An 18,228-nucleotide genomic window follows, 5' to 3' on the forward strand; every position below is an offset into this window, starting at 1 on the left:
CCCCCAGGAACCAACACCCCCACCCCAATGCTCTGGGCTTTCTCAGAGGCCTTGACTGTGCCCTTCAGTAGGATTGTCACCATCGGGAACCAGACCAGATATCCACTTGACGGTCTGCCTGTCTCCTGTTGGTCCCTGAGCTCTGCTAGGGCAGGAACCGGTACTGCATTGGCCGCCGCTGTGTCCCTAACACCCAGTGCAGGCCCTGGGACACGAACGTGTCCTTCCCCAGGGTCAGGCATCCTCTCCCAGGCCCCTCGCCTCCGGCTCCTCCTGCCCTTCCACACTTCCTGCCGCAGCCCACCCCGCCTTGCTTTGGAGCAGGAGGTGGAAGCACCTGGCATACCGTAGGTACTCAATGAATGTTAGGTCCTATTACTACCATGGCTGCTGGGAAGCGCCGAGACGTTTCAAAGATGAGTGAGCGTGTATGTGGTCCAGACGAGGGACCCCAGGCCTGGGACACCGCGGGCGGGCACCCGGTGGCAGCCAAGAGGAAGGCAGGGCCAGGTACGGACCTTTCGTGACCCCACTTTAGCTGGAGGAGGCCTGTCCACTCCGTCATCCCCGAATGGCCGGGACAGGGGCCTGGCGGCCAGGGAGCAGGAGAGAGATGGGGAGGTGACCCACCTGAGCGGCCCGGTTCTCAGAAGGAAGAGCTAAAGTCACTAGGGCAGGGGTCCCCAACCCCTGGGCCGCGGACCGGTAGCAGTCCGCGGCCTGTTAGGAACCGGGCCGCACAGCAAGAGGTGAGCAGCTGGCCAGCGAGCGAAGCTTCATCTGCCACCCCCCTTCGCTCGCATTACCGCCTGAACAATCCTACCCCCGCTCCGTGGAAAAATTGTTTTCCACGTGCCGGAAAGGTCGGGGAATCGCAGCTGGGAGGTGGAAGAACAAAGAAAACGACCTTGTTTAACCTGTTTTGCTTGCGGCCAGGCGCTCAGGTAAACGCCCCAACCGACCCCAAGAGCGGAGAAAGAAGGAAGTTATATTGCTTTTTACCGTTCGGCGGAAGACGGGGATAAAACTGCAACCTTTAAAAACACCCAGTTCGCGCTCTGCCTGGGTGGGGAAGGGACGTTCCTAAAATACTCAAACCAAATTTTTTCGCGAGACTATTTAAAGGCCGGAAATTAAATCACTTTTCAACTAGAACATCCTAACGTAATCTTATCTTCGGCATAGTTTTCCAGAGCGCCAAGTAAAAAACATCTCCAGCAGTCGTATTTCCTTTCAGTTTACTTTAACACCTCTAAATTCCTCAGAGATTTACTAATTTTACCGCCCGCCTTCTTGCAGCCGCGGAGGCTTGTGGGGGCGATAGGCAAAACGCCCGGACCAGACGCAGCCCCGCCCCTCGCCGCTCCCTACCCGGGAGCCAGGCCACAGGGCGGGGCCGCCGCGGGCCGCCCAACCGCATCCCAGCGTTCCCCGCGGGCGCAGGGAGGCCGCTCTTGCCGGCGCGGCTACTCGCTGGCGTCAGCTGGGGCGCGGAGGCGGAAGATGGCGGCGGCGCTCGGGCGGCCGTGAGGAGCGAGGCGGTGGCGAGGACGGCCGATGGCGGCGGGGAGGCGTCCTCGGGGACCCGCGGGCCGTTAAGGCGCGACGGTGGGCATGTCGGAGCTCGCGGCGCCCGGGGCCCCGGGGCCCGGGCCCAACGGCGGCGGCGGCGGCCCAGCCCCCCCGCGTGGGCCTCGCACCCCCAACCTCAACCCCAATCCTCTCATCAACGTGCGCGACCGGCTCTTCCATGCGCTTTTCTTCAAGATGGCTGTCACCTACTCGCGCCTCTTCCCGCCCGCCTTCCGTCGTCTCTTCGAGTTCTTCGTGTTGCTCAAGGTGACCGGGGCCCCGAATCTTGACCCTGGCGGCCGGACCCTTTCCCCCAGGTCTGCGACTTCTGACCCCGCCCGGGGCAGCGCGCCCCTCCCACCCGGTGGCGTAGGCCCGGCCCTACCCGTTGGGACCCTTTCCTTAGGCCTGCCGCCCCCGGCCCCCTACCCAGAAACTCCCACCCGGGAAGGCCCGGGTCTCCCCCGGTTAGTGGCCCCTGATCCCGACTCCAGAAACTCACTCCCAGCCCCCTCCAGGCCGCACCCCACCCCTCGCCTCGCCCTTCCCAGCGTCCCCCACCTCCGGAGGCCGGAGCCCAGCCCCGTGACCCCCGGCCCTGCCGCCTGGGATCCTCAGTCCGGGATGACCGCCTCCCCACTCTCCGAGCCTGGCCTGGCCCCGAACCCCAGACTCGAGGGATTCCGGGCCTCACCGCCACTGCCCCCTCCCAGAACACACCCCCGGACCGCCCACCTGCACCTCTTCCCTCTCCCCTTTTTTCTTGGGGCTCTTCTCCTCGGGCCCTTCTGCTTGCCTCCACTCGGATTCTCCCCGCTCTGAACCCCGGGGGGGAAAGTGACCTAGCTGAGGTCACGCCGTGGGGCTTAGTGGCAAAGTCCAGCCAGTGGTGCTGCAGGTGGCTCTGTGAGGGGCCTCCCGTGGACCCGCCCCTTGTCCTCGCTCGGGTGGCAGAGCTCTCGGCTGTTCAGCGGTGCCGGGAGGGCCGGCACAGATTCCTCCAAGGAGGGGTCTTAACTCAGAGAGGGAGCTCGCTGGGTGCCGAGCCCGGCTGCCTGGAGGGTCTGAGGAAGTGGAGAAATGGCTGTTTTGTTTCGTGTCCCGTCCTGGAGTGGCCCCCGGGGCGGGGGCCGGGGCCAGGGGTGCTGATGTCCGAGGAAGCTCGGATTCCTCGTCTGCAGGAAGGGGGCTGGAGCTGGCGGGCAAGGCGCGTGGGGTGCCGGCTGGGCCAGCTTGGTCGGGAGCCGGCAGCTCTTTGGCGTTGGGTGGCAGCGGTGCGAGCCGTCCCGCAGACCTGGTGCGGGTCCCAGCCTGAAACCCCTGGTCCCGGAGCGGCAGGCGTCCCCTGCGGGGGCGTGGGGGTGGGACTCCGGAGGATTCCTGAGTCGGCCTTCCTTTACCCCAATCCTGGAACCCATGGGCGGCTTGGGGCGTAGGCAGAAGGCCATGTGAGGCCGTGATTGGCTTGGGGAACAAAGCACTGTTCCTCCCGACACGCTCAGAAGGAGCCCGTGTCACTCGAGGGGGTGCCCTGTGTGAGGTGGGGCCCCCCGTGGAGCTGAGCTTTCCCTGAGAGCCCGGCCTCAGTGGCTTTGTCTCGCCAATTCCTGCCCGAGGAGCAGGCCAGGGGTTGGGCTGGCCAAGCAGATGGGCTGCACATCCAGGCCGCGTCCCTGGTGTGTGGGGCCGGGTGAGCGGGCTGCCCTCAGCCCCCTGCACCTCCTCTCTCCTTGGGGCTGCGACCAGGAGGCCCTTCATTCCCCGAGAGCCTGCCTGACCCCTGGCGCCTTTGGTTCCCCTCATGTGCAAAGGGAGGGCTCGGCTGGCTGATCTCTGAGGCTGCCTCAAGCTCCAGAAAGCTCTGCTCCTTTGCCTCTCAGCCGCCCAGCTTCTGGGCTCTTGCTACAGAGATCAAGTTCCCCTCCCAGCCCCGCTCCCCAGCCTCTTCTTGTGGCACCTGTTCCTCTCTGCTCACTGCTGGCGGGAGCCGCCCTTGCCATCCTCTTTGCCGCCTCGTGCCAGTCTCTGGGCCCAGCGATGAGTAGGGTGACCAGGAGGAAGGGGGAGAGACGGCAGCCAGCAGGGCAGGGTCTGTGTCACATCAGGCAGCCTCAGGCTGCGAGGAAGGAGGTGGGTAGCAGAAGCGGCGCATGCAGAGGCCCTGGAGCTGGCGGGACGGCGCAGCCGTGTGGCTGGTGAGTTGGAGCATGGGGGTCACAGGGTGCCAGAGGTTGGGGGGCTGGAGCACCCAGGGCCTGTGAGGTGGCCAGGCCAGCTGGCAGGCAGAGGGCAGGAAAGGCCCTGGACAAGACTCCTGAAATCCTGAGAGTGAGGTGGGCGGGGCTGCTGAGTACACCCTGCTTTCCCCGCGTGGGTAGGGCTGCCCTGTGTGTCTGATGATAGGTTGTAGGGGGAGGGAAGCCTGGGCAGACAGCTTGTTCCATGGTGGGGAAACAAGTCCAGATCTGGGGCAAGCCTTGTCAAGGGGTGAGAGAGTCTTGGCCTACCTCTGGGGACCCACACACTCAGTCAAGGGTGATGGACCCCACCTGGGGTTTCAGGACCCGGATAAGGACAGTGATGGGGCAGACACCAGTGAGGGGTGCTGGAGGGGGCGCCAGGGTGACAGTGGGGTCATGGGGGCCACTCAGCGAGGTCATGGTGCCACCAGCCCCCCGTCCGTTCAAGTGCCCCTGCTCTCGGGGCCCAGCTGGCCCTGCCTGGCGTGTGTTCCAGGTTGAACTCCTGGCTCCACCCCTCCTGGCCGCGTGGTCTCTGTGCCTTGGTTTCCTCATCTGCAAACTGGGGGTGATGGCAGGCACGTGTGTCTCCGGGGGAAGTGCTCGGGCAGCCCCTGGCATCGGGCCATCCTGCGTGTCAGCACTTTTTGTGGTATCTCATCACGTTGTACAGCGTCGTCCTTATGGCCCAGAGCAGACAGTGTCCCAGACACGGCTCTGCTGGACATCTGGGCCCAGAGGGCACGACTGGCGCTGTGGGTCAGCTCTCTGACCTCACCCTGCTGTGCTGTGGGTCCCACACTGTCAGGATTCCCGTCGCCAGCTCCCAGGTCCCCAGACACAACGTTGGGGAGAGGTGCTGGGGGTCCTGAGTGACGCTTGGCCTGTGGCCACGTCTCAGGGCCGTGGCGCAGGCTGGCCTGTGGGAGGCTCTGCAGACATGGGGGCCTCAGCTGGACTTCCCCACTGCCTCCCCAGCCCCTCCTCCCCAGGCAGGGTCCCAGCTCTGTTCTCAGCTCAGCATCTGTCTGCCGTGACCTGAACCCCAGGGGCTTGGGATGTGTAGTCTGTCTCTGCTTAAATCAGCAGTGCTCTGATTACCGCCCCGTCAGGACAGGAGCGGGTGCTCTGCTGACCCAGCCCGTGCCCAGTCTGCAGGGCAGGCTCCAGAGAGGAAGCCGGGAGTTCCACGGCCAGCGCTGGCACCACCCTGTGGTGCTCCTGGCAGGGCATGGAGAGGACGAGGTGCTGGCGGCCCTGCCGGTGGCCGCGTGGCCACCGGAAGTTCACCACACCCCTGAGCATCATTGTTGACAGGACAAGGAGCGGCTTCGTACTCTGGTCCCCCACGATCATTTGTACCACACAGGGAACTCACCCCGGGAGCGATGCCCTTGACACGGCGTCCAGGCCGAAGGGTGACACTTGGCCAACCGGGACCCCATGAGAAACACAACGGTCAGACGGGGGCTCCTGGAGCAGGGGGTTGGGGTGACGTCAAGCAGGGCCTCTCCTCAGCACTGTGGACATCGGGGCTGGGACGTTCTCTGTAGGGGGCCATCCTGGGCGCTGTGGGGTGTGGAGCAGCCTCCCCGGCCCTGCCTACTCGATGCCGGGAGCCCCCCAGTCACGATCACCACAGACGTCCCAAGATGTGGCCCTGTGTCAGGATCCCCCCAGTGAACAGTTAGGGCTGTCCCGTCTCACTCGGGGGACAGGGCGAGCCCTGCCATGGGGCCGTTGGCATGGCCAAGCGGGTCGGCTGTGTTCAGCGGCTCAGGCTGGCCCGGGAGAGGTGCAGAGGGCGCCCGGCCGGCGAGGGAGGCCATTTTTAGCCAGTGAGGTCGGGAGTTTTCTCCTGGGGCAGCTGGGTGATGGCACCACGTGCTCTGCTTGGGCCCGTGCTGACCGCCCCCCGCCCCCAGGCCCTGTTCGTGCTCTTCGTCCTGGCCTACATCCACATCGTCTTCTCCCGCTCGCCCATCAACTGCCTGGAGCACGTGCGGGATGAGTGGCCGAGAGAGGGCGTCCTGCGCGTGGAGGTGCAGCACAACTCGAGCCGCGCGCCCGTCCTTCTGCAGTTCTGCAGTGGTGGCGGCAGCTTCCCTGGGCTGGCTGTGGGGCCGGGAGGCCTGGAGCTGGGGGGTGAGGACGACGAGGAGGAGCTGACCGTGGAGGTGTTTGGGAACAGCTCCGTCAAGGTGAGCTGGCTGGAAGCGGTCCTGATCTTCAGGGCCACAGGCCTCCCTGTCTGCTGCTGCTCCCGCTCCCGTGGCCTCGCGGCCAACTGGGACCCCGGGCTGCTTCCCAGCTGTCAGGTGAAAGGGATTGGCCCAGTTCCGGGGGTGCCAAGGGCAGATACAGCCGGGAAGGCGGCTCTGGGCATCCTGGTGATGCAGCGCCCCGTCAGCAGAGGAATGGCAGTGGACACGGGCCCACAGCCCGCAGGGAGGGCTGTGCTTGGGCAGCCAGAGGCCAGGAACTTGCGGGCCAGGGATCCGTGTGGGTAGGGTATTGGTGCAGACCTCAGCAGGGGGCCGCATCCCTCCCACACCCTCACCCGGAGACAGGCTCTCAGGGAGCTCAGTGTTGGGGGTCAGGGTTTTGATGGGACAGGGGCGTATCTGCTTCCAGTCAGTCAGTGAGGGAGAGGCCTCCAGGCCCGGCCCTTTGGCACCATGGGCCTGCTGACTCCTGCCTCCCTCTCTGCAGTTTGAACTGGACATCGAGCCCAAGGTGTTCAAGCCACCAGGTGGCCCCGAGGCCCTAAACGACAGCCAGGAGTTCCCCTTCCCTGAGACGCCCACAAAAGGTACTCACTGCTCACTGGAGCTAAAGGCCAGTGCCCCCGGTGGGCTGCGGTCACCCCGCCCCTCCCAGGGGAGAGAGGCTCCGCGGGCTGACCAGGCCTGTCCCACCCACAGCGTGGCCGCAGGACGAGTACATCGTGGAGTACTCGCTGGAGTACGGCTTCTTGCGGTTGTCGCAGGCCACGCGGCAGCGGCTTAGCATCCCAGTCATGGTGGTCACCCTGGGTGAGTGTCACCTGCAGAGTGAGGTTCTGGGGGAGGGGTGGCCCAGAAGCACTCGCTTCCGGGGCCTGGGGGGCCCGCCCGTGCTCTCCAGCTGAGGGAAGCTTCCCAGGCTTCATCCCTTGACTGTTCCTCTGGGGCTGTCACGCACATCACTGCTCGGGTCGGGGGTGGGCGGGGGCTCCTCCACTCCCACAAATGGAGATCTGGCCTTCCCCGGGCCTCCACCACGACTGGGGCTGGCGGGGGCCTGGCCAGGTGCACACCCCTGTCACGGTCCTGCCCACAGACCCCACGCGGGACCAGTGCTTCGGGGACCGCTTCAGCCGCTTGCTGCTGGCTGAGTTCCTGGGCTACGACGACATCCTCATGTCCAGTGTGAAAGGCCTGGCGGAAAACGAGGAGAACAAGGGTGCGGGGCCCAGCCGGGTGAGCGGGGCCGGGGCGGGGCCGGGGTGGTCTGGGGCGCAGGCTCACTGCCTCCCGCACAGGCTTCCTGCGGAACGTGGTGTCCGGGGAGCACTACCGCTTCGTGAGCATGTGGATGGCCCGCACATCCTACCTGGCCGCCTTCGTCATCATGGTCATCTTCGTGAGTGCCGCGGGCGGAGCGGGGGGCCAGAGGGCGGGGGGCGAGGCGGCGGCCCCAGGCCTCACGCTGCACTGCTTGCAGACCTTGAGCGTGTCCATGCTGCTGCGCTACTCCCACCACCAGATCTTCGTCTTCATTGGTGAGTTTCCCCGCTGGCCATCTCCCCCGCCCACCACCCCCGCACCGGGCGCCTCACCCGGTCTGCCCGCCCGCCACCCTCTGCCCGCAGTGGACCTGCTGCAGATGCTGGAGATGAACATGGCCATCGCGTTCCCCGCAGCGCCCCTGCTGACCGTCATCCTGGCCCTCGTGGGTGAGGACCCTGTGCTCCCACGCCCTGCCCCCTGCCCTGGCCATCACCTGCCCGTTCCCCTCAACCAGCATTCTCCCATCTCCCCACAGGAATGGAGGCCATCATGTCTGAGTTCTTCAACGACACCACCACGGCCTTCTACATCATTCTCATCGTGTGGCTGGCCGACCAGTATGACGCCATCTGCTGCCACACCAACACCAGCAAGCGGCACTGGCTTCGGTGGGCACCGGGGTCTGTGTGGTCCAGGGTGGGGGCAGCCGGGTGGGCAGCGCCTCACTGTCCCCCTCGCAGGTTCTTCTACCTGTACCACTTCGCCTTCTACGCCTACCACTACCGCTTCAACGGGCAGTACAGCAGCCTGGCCCTCGTTACTTCCTGGCTCTTCATCCAGGTGAGGTGGGCTGCCCTTGGGACTGGTGACCCCGGGGTCCATCCAGCCTGTCGGGGGTTCTGCGGAGGCTGCGTTCTGGCTTGGGCCTCGCCTGACCCAGTGCCTGCCCCCCAGCATTCCATGATCTACTTCTTCCACCACTACGAGCTGCCCGCCATTCTGCAGCAGATCCGCGTCCAGGAGATGCTGCTGCAGACGCCCCCGCTGGGCCCTGGCAGCCCCACGGCCCTGCCAGACGACCTGAACAACAACGGAGGCACCCCGGCTGCCACGCCCGACTCTACCAGCCAGCCCCCTGCCCTGGGCCCTGGCTTGCAGGGTGGTGGCGGAGGCCCTGGGCCCATGGCTGAGGCACCCAGCTCCCTGGTGGCCGCGGCGGCCTCGGTAGCCGCAGCAGCCAGTGGTGACCTGGGCTGGATGGCAGAGACGGCTGCCATCATCACAGACGCCTCCTTCTTATCTGGCCTGAGCGCCTCTCTCCTGGACCGGCGGCCGGCCAGCCCCCTCAGCCCCAGTGGGGCGCTCCCTCGGGCCCCCCAGGACAGTGCCCCCACAAGCGACTCCCCAGGGTCTGACACAGCCCCGCAGACCGCTGGGGTGAGTGGGCCCAGCCTTGCGTCCATGGCTCCAGTGGATGCGCCCTCAGAGGTCGGCTCCTGAGCCGTGGGCAGCTCACCGCCTCTGTCCCTGGCCATCCAGGCCAGCTGGGTGTGACCTGGCTGGAGCCCTCCGGGGTCAGGGAGGCTGTCCCCAATGGCTCTGGGACTGCTCAGCCTGCCTTAGGCGGTATTGGAGTCCATCAGGTTTGCTTGGAGGCGGGCTTCTCTCCCCCAGGGCATGGGGCCTGCCTGCAGCCTGTCCCTGTCTATGGTGGGCCCACTCGGCTGGCTGATGAGCCAGGGTGGGAGAAGGGATGGGGGCTCCATGGAAGGTTCTGCAATGGGTTGGTGAAAGGTCCGGAGTGAGCTGTCCCAGGGCAAAACGGGCAAGCCTCTGAGCAAGGTGAAACGAGTGGGGCCGGCTCAGCTGGTGCTCCCTCGTGTGCAGTGCCTTTCCACCGCCAGCCCACACGCCCAGGCTGGGGCCCCGGACGCGGCCACGGGGGGCGCCGGGGTCCTGCCCTGCTCGGGGTGAAGACACGGCCGGTGGCCCAACCCAAGTTACACCGTGAGGAATGGAGCAGAGGGCTCATTCCACTCTATTTAATTGCAGTGTACAAAATGGTGTTTGTATATAGAATAAACTGTTGACAGCGTCCAGCCAGCGTTTGTGTGTGCGGGGAGGCCAGGCGAGGCCCCTCGGAGCCCCCGCTGCAGGTGGAGGAGGGCCTGGTCCCGCGTCACTGGGCGGCCACGGGTGCTTCCTCGGAGGCCTGGAGCCGGCTGCGCGGCCCGTGGCGGGCGCCGTCCCCGAGCTGGGCGAGGAGCTGCCCGCGCCGCACCAGCGCCTGGCGGAGCCTCTCGCGTGCACCTGCGATGCGCTGCTCCAGCTGTTCTAGCTCCTCGGGGCGTGGGGCGCCCAAGAACAGCTCGGCGGGCGGGCGGCCGTTGGAGCAGAGCCAGACAGGGAGCCCGGGCGGCCCATCCCCGCATCCCCATCCGCGTCTGGGGCATCCTCAACGGGAGTGGTGGCAGCGGCGGCGGCCACAGCCGGCTCCAGCAGGAAGTGCGCGCGACACTCCCTCACCGAGGCCTGGCGCACCCATGTCCAGCCCCCCAGGCCGGCGGGGGCGGCCAGAGTGCCCTGCTGCGGCTCCTCGAGACCCCTGGGGACGGATGGGGCTGGGCAGCCGCATCCTACCCACAGTCCCACTCTGCCCTTTGGGACTGGTGATCCCGGGGTCCATCCAGCCTGTCGGGGCTGGAGGGCAGGGATGGGAGTTGCTGGGGTGGAGAGCGGCCCCCAGGGCCCCTTACCTTGGCTCCGGCTCCTCCTGCCTGTCGGGCGGCTCCGTGTTGAGGGCGCGATGGATTCTCTAAGAGCCAAGACAGAAGTTGCGTCGGGGTCGGTTCAGCAGCAGGCCATCCTGCACGCCCTCCCCCTCCCTCCACCCCGCAGCCCCCGCTCCTCACCTGGCTCGTGTGCAGCCAGTACTGCAGCTTGTTGCCCCTTCGGATGCGCGGCAGCGCCAGGCGGTAGAAGACGTGCTCCCCCAGCGAGCTGAGCAGAGCACTGCCCAGGCCCAGGCAGAGCAGCACGAAGAGTCCTGAGAAGTGGTAGATGCCCATCTGGAGGATCTGCGGGCAGGACGCAGGCACAAAACCTCTCCTGGTCATGGCAGACCCTTGGGGAGCCCGGGCCTTGGACGGGGGTGGGGGCAGAGGTGGGGCCAGGGAGAAGGGCCTGGGGCTGTGGAGCCGGATTGGAAGGCTAGGGCTCCATTTTCAGAGGTGAGGTGTCACAGAAGAAAGGCCACTGGAACTGGGGTTTTGGAGGATGAACAGGGTGCAGAAAAGCAGGCAAACACACAGTCTTGGGAACGAGCAGGGGTTGGTCACCTTGGTGAAGGACACACAGGCGCAGAGCCCCCCACGCCTACCCCTCCCTGCGTCCCGGGCCTGCCCTACCTCTGTAACGGCGAAGACCCGCTTGCCACAAGGCACCATCTTGTACCACTTGTGCAGGAGGTCGATGAAGCCGGAGGACTTGTAGCGGCTGATGAACTCGTACAGGTTGGAGGTGAGCGGCGAATTCCGGGGGAGTCCGATGCCATAGCCTGGGGGAGGCCGGGCCTTGGGTTGGGACCGGACTGGACGCAGACCCACAGGAGCTGTGCCCGCCTGGAGCCCGCAGGTCACTGGTCCCGGGGGCCGCTCACCCTCGATGGCGAAAGGCTTGCCCACGGTCAGCAGTCTGCAGTCCGCGTCAATGGACACCTCGTAGTCCAGGAGCGACTTGTCCATGATGAAGGCGTTGAGCTTGGGGGGGGTCGCTTCTGCTCGGGAGGGGGACGGGGACGGGGTGAGCATCCCCGCCCGCCTGGCCCCGCCCCGCGCGCCCCCCTCACGTCAGCATGGCGACGCCGTGGGGCGCGGTGGGCGCACTGTGGCGCCGCACGTGTGCGTACATCTCCGGGAAGCTCTTCTTGACGTAGGCCTCGGCGCTGCTTTCCCACACGGTTCCGAAGCGGAAGCCCTGGGACGGGTGGTGCAGCTGCGGGCCAGCGCCCGGTCAGCGCCTGTGGGGGTCCCTTGATCCCAGCCCGGCTCTCCCCCACCCCCGTTCCGTCCGCCAGCCCGGAGCACCCAGGCCCAGGGCTCCCAACCAGCTGACGTGGGCCACGTCATCTCTGGGGAGCCATCCTGGGCTCCGTGGGGTGTGGAACAGCATCCCTGGCCCCAACCCCTAGATGCCAGGAGCCCCCTGCCCTAGTCTGACAACCACAGATGTGCCAGGACATGGCCCAGTGTCCCCTGGGGGCAGGACCGCCCAGTTGAAAATGTTCTAAAACCCGCACGTCCATCTCCAGGCCCTTAACTCCACACTTCCGCCTCCGCCGCACCCGCTGCGTCTCTCCTTAGGGTCCCCCGGGAACCCCAAGCTCCCCACGTCCAAGACCCACTCTCGAGCCACCCCACACCTTCCCACCGCAGTCGCTCTCCCTCCTCTGCCCGCCTCTGCATCTCTCATCTCCACGTCCCGTCCACCTGCAGATCCTGTGGGCGCTGCCCTCCGGACACCCTGGACCTGCCCGGTGCTCGCCCCTCTGCAGCCCCCACCCAAGGCCCCCATCCCCCATTCCTCCTGCACCAGCGCTGCCCCCTCAGCCCCGGGCTCTCCGGCCCGCCCACTGTTTGTGCAACCTCCCTAAAGCAAAGCATGAGTGGCTGCTGAGGCCACCTGACCAGGGCCTCCTTGTCGGGGCTACAGCACTTCCGAGAAGCCAGACCGGAGGCAGGCAGGGCCATCTAGAACTTTCTGGGGAAGGAAATGCTTTATACCTGTGCTGTTCTTAAGTGGCTGTTGAGTGCTTTCAATTAAATCAATTTAAATAGTAGCCACGGGACTTCCCTGGTGGTGCATTGGTTAAGAATCCACCTGCCAATGCGGGGGACACGGGTTCTATCCCACATGCCGGGGAGCAACTAAGCCCGTGCACCACAACTACTGAGCCCGCGCGCCTAGAGCCTATGTTCCGCAACAAGAGAAGCCACCGCAATGAGAAGCCTGCACACCGCAACTAGAGAAAGCCTGCACGCAGAAACAAAGACACAATACAGCCAAAAAAAAAAAAAAAAATTTAAAAAAATTATTTTAAAAAAGTAGCCACGTGTGGAGAGTGGCTGGCCCACGGGACAGCAAGCATCTAGGTCTCATTACTGGTTTAACAGAGGACACTGGGGTGGGGGAGAAGCAGGGGACAAGAGCAGCTAGATCCAAACACTGGGAGATGCTGCAGGAGAAAAAACAACTTCTCCAACAAACAAATCGCTAGTGAACAAAAGGATGGAGTGTCCAGATGGCCCCATGGGGCCTTCCCGGGACAGACCCCCACCTGGTCCTCTGCCTGCCTCTTGTCTGTAGAAAAACTTTAGTCTCCTAGGCCTTCCCCGAGTTCCAAAGAATAAATTTAATCAGAGAAGTGAGAAAATGCTGAAACAAAGGAAAACAGTCAAACAAGACAAAATAATAATAATAGTTTAGCCATTAAAGTCAAGGAATTTTCATTCCTTCTCAAGGGCTGTAGATAATATTCTGAGCCAGTGAACTTCCCTGGCGGTCCAGTGGGTAAGGCTCAGTGCTTCCACTGCAGGGGGCATGGGTTCAATCCCTGGTTGGGGAACTGAGATCCTGCATGCCATGCGGCATGGGGAAAAAAAAAAAAAATTGAGCCAGATCCTTTGAGCTCTTTTGCAGACACTGAAACCCCCACCAGGTGGAAGAAGTTAACTGCATGCTGCCCACAAGCATGTAGACCCCAGACTGATTGGAGCCAGAAGGTTGATGATGTTGACTCCCAATTACTTCACCACCAACCCATCAGAACATCCAGGAGCTAATCACACACACCCCAACCCCCCTCCCTCACCCGCTCTTTAAAAACCTGTCCCCAATACTTAAATAAAAATTAAAAAACAAACAAACAAAAATAAACCTTTCCCTGAAAGCCATCCAGGGGTTCAGGTCTTAAGCACTAGCTGTGCAGACTCCTTGCTTTATCTGCAGTAAACACTGCGCTTTCCTTCACCAGGACCCTGTGTCAGTAGATTGGCTTTACTGACTGCAGGTGAGTGGACCCAAGTTTGGGCCTGGTAACAAGGAGGTTTCTACCTTCCTCGGGGTCTGTACATTTTGGCTCCAGATTCAAACAAACCGTGGGGGGAAAAAAAAAAATGACAACTGAGAAAAATGGCTGCCTGATGTTTAAGTTCCCAGAGTACTCATGACGAAATGATAGGAGGCCTGGGATTTCCCTCATGGTAACCCAGCGGCTATGGCTGGTGCATGGACGAAACTGGTCAGGAGTTGACTTTGGAGCCGAGCAATGGGTTCATTCATCGTGGGCCTTGCTCCCTACTCCAGAATATTAAAATCTTTTCATTAAAAGAGAAAAATATGTAGGCTGGGGCATGCCCTGCTCTGCCCACAGCCCTCCAGGACTCCTGGTGAAAGTTCTGTCTAAATGGAGCTTCTGTGGAGGCCCAGGTCCTCCCACATGTGCAGGCCCTGCATGACCTGCCCCATCCCCCTCCCTGCTCTCGCCTCCCCCCTCTCTCCCCTCTCCCCTTCACTCACTCCGCTCCAGACACACACAGGCCTCCTTGCTGTTCCTCCAACCTGCCAAGCACAATCCTGTCCCAGGGCCTTTGCACAGGCTGCCTCCTCTGCTTACCATATTCCTCCCTGATATCTACATAAAAGTCCCTCACCTATCACCTCTCCCAGAGGAATTCCTGACCCCCATTTGAGAAATCATCCCTCCCTAGTGCTCCCTATGTCCCCACCCTAATTTTCCTCCCTGGAACTTTATCACCAATTCACACACCATCTACTTTGTTTCTCTGTCTTGATTCTCACCAGCAGCCTCGCCTGTTTTGTCCCAGCTGGGTTCAACATGAGTTTGTGGGAGCAGATGGCCGCCCTCTACTGGGTGGGGACTGGGGGCGGGGGTGACCTCCGGGCTCTGACCCCTGAAACCCCATGGCCACGCACCTTAGGGTCGTGGATCCCCGAGAGCTCCTCAAACGTCTTGTCCCCGACCATGACGGCGGCCAGGTTGGCTGTGTAGCTGGACAGCACGAGCAGGCAGAAGATGGCCCATAGGTTCATGAGGAGGCGGCCCGTGGGGCACTTGGGTGTCTTACTGGACACTGTGCGTCCAAAGAGGATGGCGTAGCAGAGGTTGAGGGCAGAGGAGTAGTAGAACACGGTGCCCCGGTTGCGGCCGCGGGGCGTGAGGCCGAAGGGGCTGCGCCACTCGTAGAGGGTGAGGAAGAGCGCAGTCAGCTGCAGCGCGGTGAAGACGCCCAGCCACATGGACCAGTGCAGCGGCCACGTGAAGGCGCCGATGGGCGACGCCGTGTCCCGCGCGCGCACCATGATGCCCAGGCTGGTGGAGAAGAAGGGGCTGGTGAAGTCCACCACCTGCGAGCGGGCTGAGTTGATGCTGAAGCTGGTGACAGCCATGTGCGCCCGGCCGGCCAGCAGGTCGCCCACCAGGCCGGTCCAGCGGCCGTCGCGCAGCGCACCGTACTTGCCGTCGCCCACGATGTACAGCTCGAAGTCGAAGGGCGCGTCCTCCGCCAGGCGCTCCAGCAGGTCGATGCAGTAGCCGTAGCAGCACCTGCGCAGTGCGCGGGGCGCCGAGCCGTCGGCCAGCGCGGCGAAGTGCGCGTCCAGGGCGGCCGAGTCGTTGGTGCCGGGGGGCCAGGCACAGCTGCCCCGCCGGGCACCGACCGTCCTCGTCCGGCTCGCGGGCGAACACGAATGGGTGCTCCACCAGTGTCACCACGCGCAGCTTGGGCCGCGCCCGGGCTTCCGGCGGGGGTGGGGGCCAACCGGCCGCGCCCCCTGCCTCTGACTCCAGCCGCCCGTCCTGCCACCGCCCACCGTGGCCCAGGCCGGGGCGCCCCGCGGGTCCCGGCGGAGGCTCCACACGCGGAAGCGCCGGGAGATGTGCACCTGCGAGGAGCTGGTCACCCACACCGGCCCCGTGTGGCCCCGGAAGGACGTGTTGTCCAGGAACCTGGTGGGGGTGGGCGGCATCAGGGTGGCGGAGGGATCCCTCCGCCGAGGTGAGACCTATCGCTCCGCCTCAGACACACCGGGCCACGGGGGATGCTGCTGTACCCCCTACTCCAGACCCCCTTCCCAGCCGGGGTACCCACGCCCTGAGGGCTGGGGCGACGGCCCAGACCAAAGCCCAGTTGAGAGCCTCAGGTGGGACCTCCCTTCCCGCTTCTCACAAAGCCACACACACGGCTTCCTGCAGCAGGGTCCCCGCTCACCGTGCCAAGAGGCGACCGGAGGACTCGGGCCCGGGCAGCGGCAGGTCATTGCAGTTGATCATGGCGGGGAGGAGGGCACGCTCCGGCTGCACGCGGGCCGCACTGCCCAGCGCGCGGGCCACTAGTTCCACCGCGTCGTGGATGGCGGCTTCCAGCGGGGGCCGAGCGACCTCGCCCAACGCCAGCAGCCCAGGCGGCAGGCCTTCGGTGGGGAGTGCCTTGGCGGGCAGCGGCGTGCCCAGCAGCCAGCGGGGCCCGGGGGGTGCGGCCTGCAGCACCTGCCGGGCGCCGGCCTCGTTGCAACCCAGGAGTACGGCCACGGGGACTGGGGCCGTTCCCCCCGCGGGCACCCCCAGTGGGGCCAGGCGGGTCCGCAGCCCTGCATCGCTCGGGCCCGGCCTGCTCAGGTCCAGCACGAGCTTCGGAGCCCGGCCCGCCCAGCTTGTCCACAGGGCCACAAGGCCGCCAGGGTCCCGCACGCGGCAGAGCACCAGGCCAACGTCCTCCCAGCTGTGCGCCTGCAGCACTGATACCAGCACGTCCAGCAGAGTCTCCAGGGGGCTGGCCCAGTCCAGCTGCAGGTGGAAGGGGTTCTGGCAGAGGGGTGGTCACAGTTAGGGCTGGCAAACTCAGTGTCCCACCACCCTCTTCCCACTCCATCTGTACATGTTCAATAAACGCTTGACACCTTGATAACTGGACCTCGTGCTTGCTTCTTCCCAGCCCCACACCTGCTCTAACCCCTTCTGTGGCTCCCCATCGCCATCAGCACAAAGCCCGGCCCTGGCCTGAGGCTTTTTGCATTCCCCAGCTGGAATACCTTTTCCCATCTATGACAGCCAACTCCTACACATCCTTCAAAACCCAGCTCCACTACCCCACCTCTATTCAGACTTACGAGGCAAGCTAGGGACTGAGGGGCCCCCCCTCCGTGCTCAGGGACCCAGAAAGTTCTCCTGAATTTGCTTTGAGCATGGGAAGGACGAGAGAGCTTTGCCAGACACCTAATGTAGGCAGGGTGTTGTCCGTGTGGGGACAGGGTGCTGAGTGCAGGGGGAAAGGCTGGGGGCTGCTGCTCAGTCTCCCGCGGGGCGGCGGGGCAAGCCAGTAGTACCCCCCCCCAAAGCCTGACAGGTCCAACTGCAGAGGGTGCAGTTCCTGGATCCGGCTGCAGAGGGCGCCACAGGCATGGATTTGGGTCCTACATCTCTCCCACCGGGAGGGGATCAAGGACAGAGGGGGTTAATGAGACCCAGGCCTCCTCTAGGGTCAGGGTCTCCCCGCCCTCAGGAGAAGGAAGGCCTGAGGGGGCTTCAAGGTGGGTTTGGAGAGAGGCAGGCCCCCTTCCAGACCCCATGTCCCAGCGTTGGGCCCCTCCCTGCTGGCCCTGGGAGGGGGTTCTTTCCCTGGGGCACAACAGGGTCCCCAGAGCTCTGCCAGTCACCCTTCTCTCCTCCTTGTCCCATTCTCTTCTTATTCGGACCCAAATTCCAGCCTGGGGGTGTAATTAAGAAAAGAGAATAAACTCCAAGGACGAGGATAGGGTGGAGGAGGATGGAGCGTTTAGGAGAGATAGGGTGGCCCTGGGGACCTGAGAAGGCCATCAAGAAGGCTGTGGCGTGTGGGTAGCCTCGGCCTCGAGGGCCTCTGGTAGGATCCTGGCAGGAGGAAAGTCCCCAGCCGCAGCCCCTGAAACTGCAGACCCTGGAGAGAGGGAGACCCGCTTCCCCATCCCAGCCCCGCGGCCCTGCTTGGTGGGAATCCGGAGGCACCCTGTGACCTGACCGGGGAAGGGGGCCGCGCTGCTGGTGGGACTCCACCGCCAAAGCCCAGGGAAGCGTCCTGTGGGATCCGCCATCTGGGGTCCAGAGGTATCCCGCGGGGTTCCCGAGCCGCGGGGTTCCGTGGCTCTAGGTCCCTGCGCCCCTGGGCTCCCGCCTCCCATTCCGGGTCCTGATCTCCGGACACATCCGGGGTTCAGGGGTCCAGGTTCCGCTAACCCGAGGGCCGTCCCTGGGCCTCTGTCATCTGGACTCCGAGTCTCCCCGCATCCGGACTCTTGCATTTAGGGTCCAGACTCTGAGGCCCGCGCGTCCCAAGGACTCAGCTATCCGGACCCCCGGGCCCCGCTCTCCAAGAGCGTCCCAGGGTCTCTCCCGCCCCGACCCTGGGTCCCCGCACGTCCTGACCCCGGCGTCCGCGCGTACCGGGGAGCCGAGCGGAGCGCGGGCCTCCCGCCGCAGCACGCTGAGCACGGGGGTCTCGGTGGCCGCCGGCAGGAAGTGCAACTGCAGCAGCTCGGGCCGCGCCTCGGGGAAGGCTAGCACGGCCGCCACGCCCGGTGCCGCCAGCGCCTGGCATAGGCCGCGGGCCAGCGAGGCGGGGTCGCGGGAGGGGGGCACGGCGGCCGCCAGCTCCAGGCTCAGGTTGTGCGGCAGCCGCGGCGCCAGGGCGGCCCGGGCCAGGGCGGCGCGGGCGCGGGCGGCGGGCGCGCGGGGCAGGAGGGCGCCCAGGCGCACCGAGCCCCCCAAGCGCGCCAGGACGCCGCACGGGTGCGGGTGGCCCCCGGCGGGCCCCGGCCCCAGCGCTAGCGCCAGGCCGAGCCACAGCGCCCGCACAAACTCCATCCCAAAGTTG

General features: G+C 64.9%; 2 protein-coding genes across 4 annotated transcripts; one reads left to right on the plus strand and one right to left on the minus strand.

Moving 5' to 3' along the window:
* Positions 1-1,451: 1,451 nt before the first annotated feature.
* TMEM259 (transmembrane protein 259) lies at positions 1,452-9,400 on the plus strand. 3 transcript variants are annotated; one of them, XM_033854969.2, is made up of 12 exons: positions 3,629-3,767; positions 5,182-5,270; positions 5,738-6,013; positions 6,525-6,624; positions 6,737-6,847; positions 7,134-7,256; positions 7,336-7,436; positions 7,518-7,575; positions 7,666-7,749; positions 7,839-7,971; positions 8,044-8,143; positions 8,258-9,400. In XM_033854969.2, exons 2-12 carry the CDS (start codon positions 5,256-5,258, stop codon positions 8,801-8,803), a joined length of 1,647 nt encoding a protein of 548 aa, XP_033710860.1. In that variant the 5' UTR covers positions 3,629-3,767; positions 5,182-5,255; the 3' UTR covers positions 8,804-9,400. The 3 variants fall into 3 exon arrangements, with proteins under 3 accessions (XP_033710857.1, XP_033710860.1, XP_033710859.1); XM_033854966.2 differs by lacking the exons at positions 3,629-3,767; positions 5,182-5,270 and adding an exon at positions 1,452-1,839; XM_033854968.2 differs by lacking the exon at positions 5,182-5,270.
* Positions 9,401-9,482: 82 nt separating this feature from the next.
* GRIN3B (glutamate ionotropic receptor NMDA type subunit 3B) lies at positions 9,483-18,228 on the minus strand. The gene is given in 12 exon segments (XM_033854972.2): positions 9,483-9,730; positions 9,733-9,908; positions 10,060-10,118; positions 10,216-10,380; positions 10,711-10,859; positions 10,962-11,075; positions 11,149-11,296; positions 14,297-15,010; positions 15,012-15,187; positions 15,190-15,329; positions 15,592-16,184; positions 17,799-18,228. Coding segments are annotated over 12 exon segments (3,102 nt in total). The 5' UTR covers positions 18,219-18,228.

This window comes from Tursiops truncatus, chromosome 3 (genome assembly GCF_011762595.2).
Source record: "Tursiops truncatus isolate mTurTru1 chromosome 3, mTurTru1.mat.Y, whole genome shotgun sequence".
Classification (NCBI taxonomy): Eukaryota; Metazoa; Chordata; class Mammalia; order Artiodactyla; family Delphinidae; genus Tursiops; species Tursiops truncatus.

What these genes read in the sequence shown, in the direction of transcription:
- TMEM259 (XM_033854966.2), top strand. Translation starts at nt 1,615, where the DNA reads ATGTCGGAGCTCGCGGCGCCCGGGGCCCCGGGGCCCGGGCCCAACGGC. An exon ending in CGTCATCCTGGCCCTCGTGG is followed by an intron (nt 7,750 to 7,838) that starts GTGAGGACCCTG and finishes ATCTCCCCACAG; the next exon opens with GAATGGAGGCCATCATGTCT. An exon ending in AGCAAGCGGCACTGGCTTCG is followed by an intron (nt 7,972 to 8,043) that starts GTGGGCACCGGG and finishes TCCCCCTCGCAG; the next exon opens with GTTCTTCTACCTGTACCACT.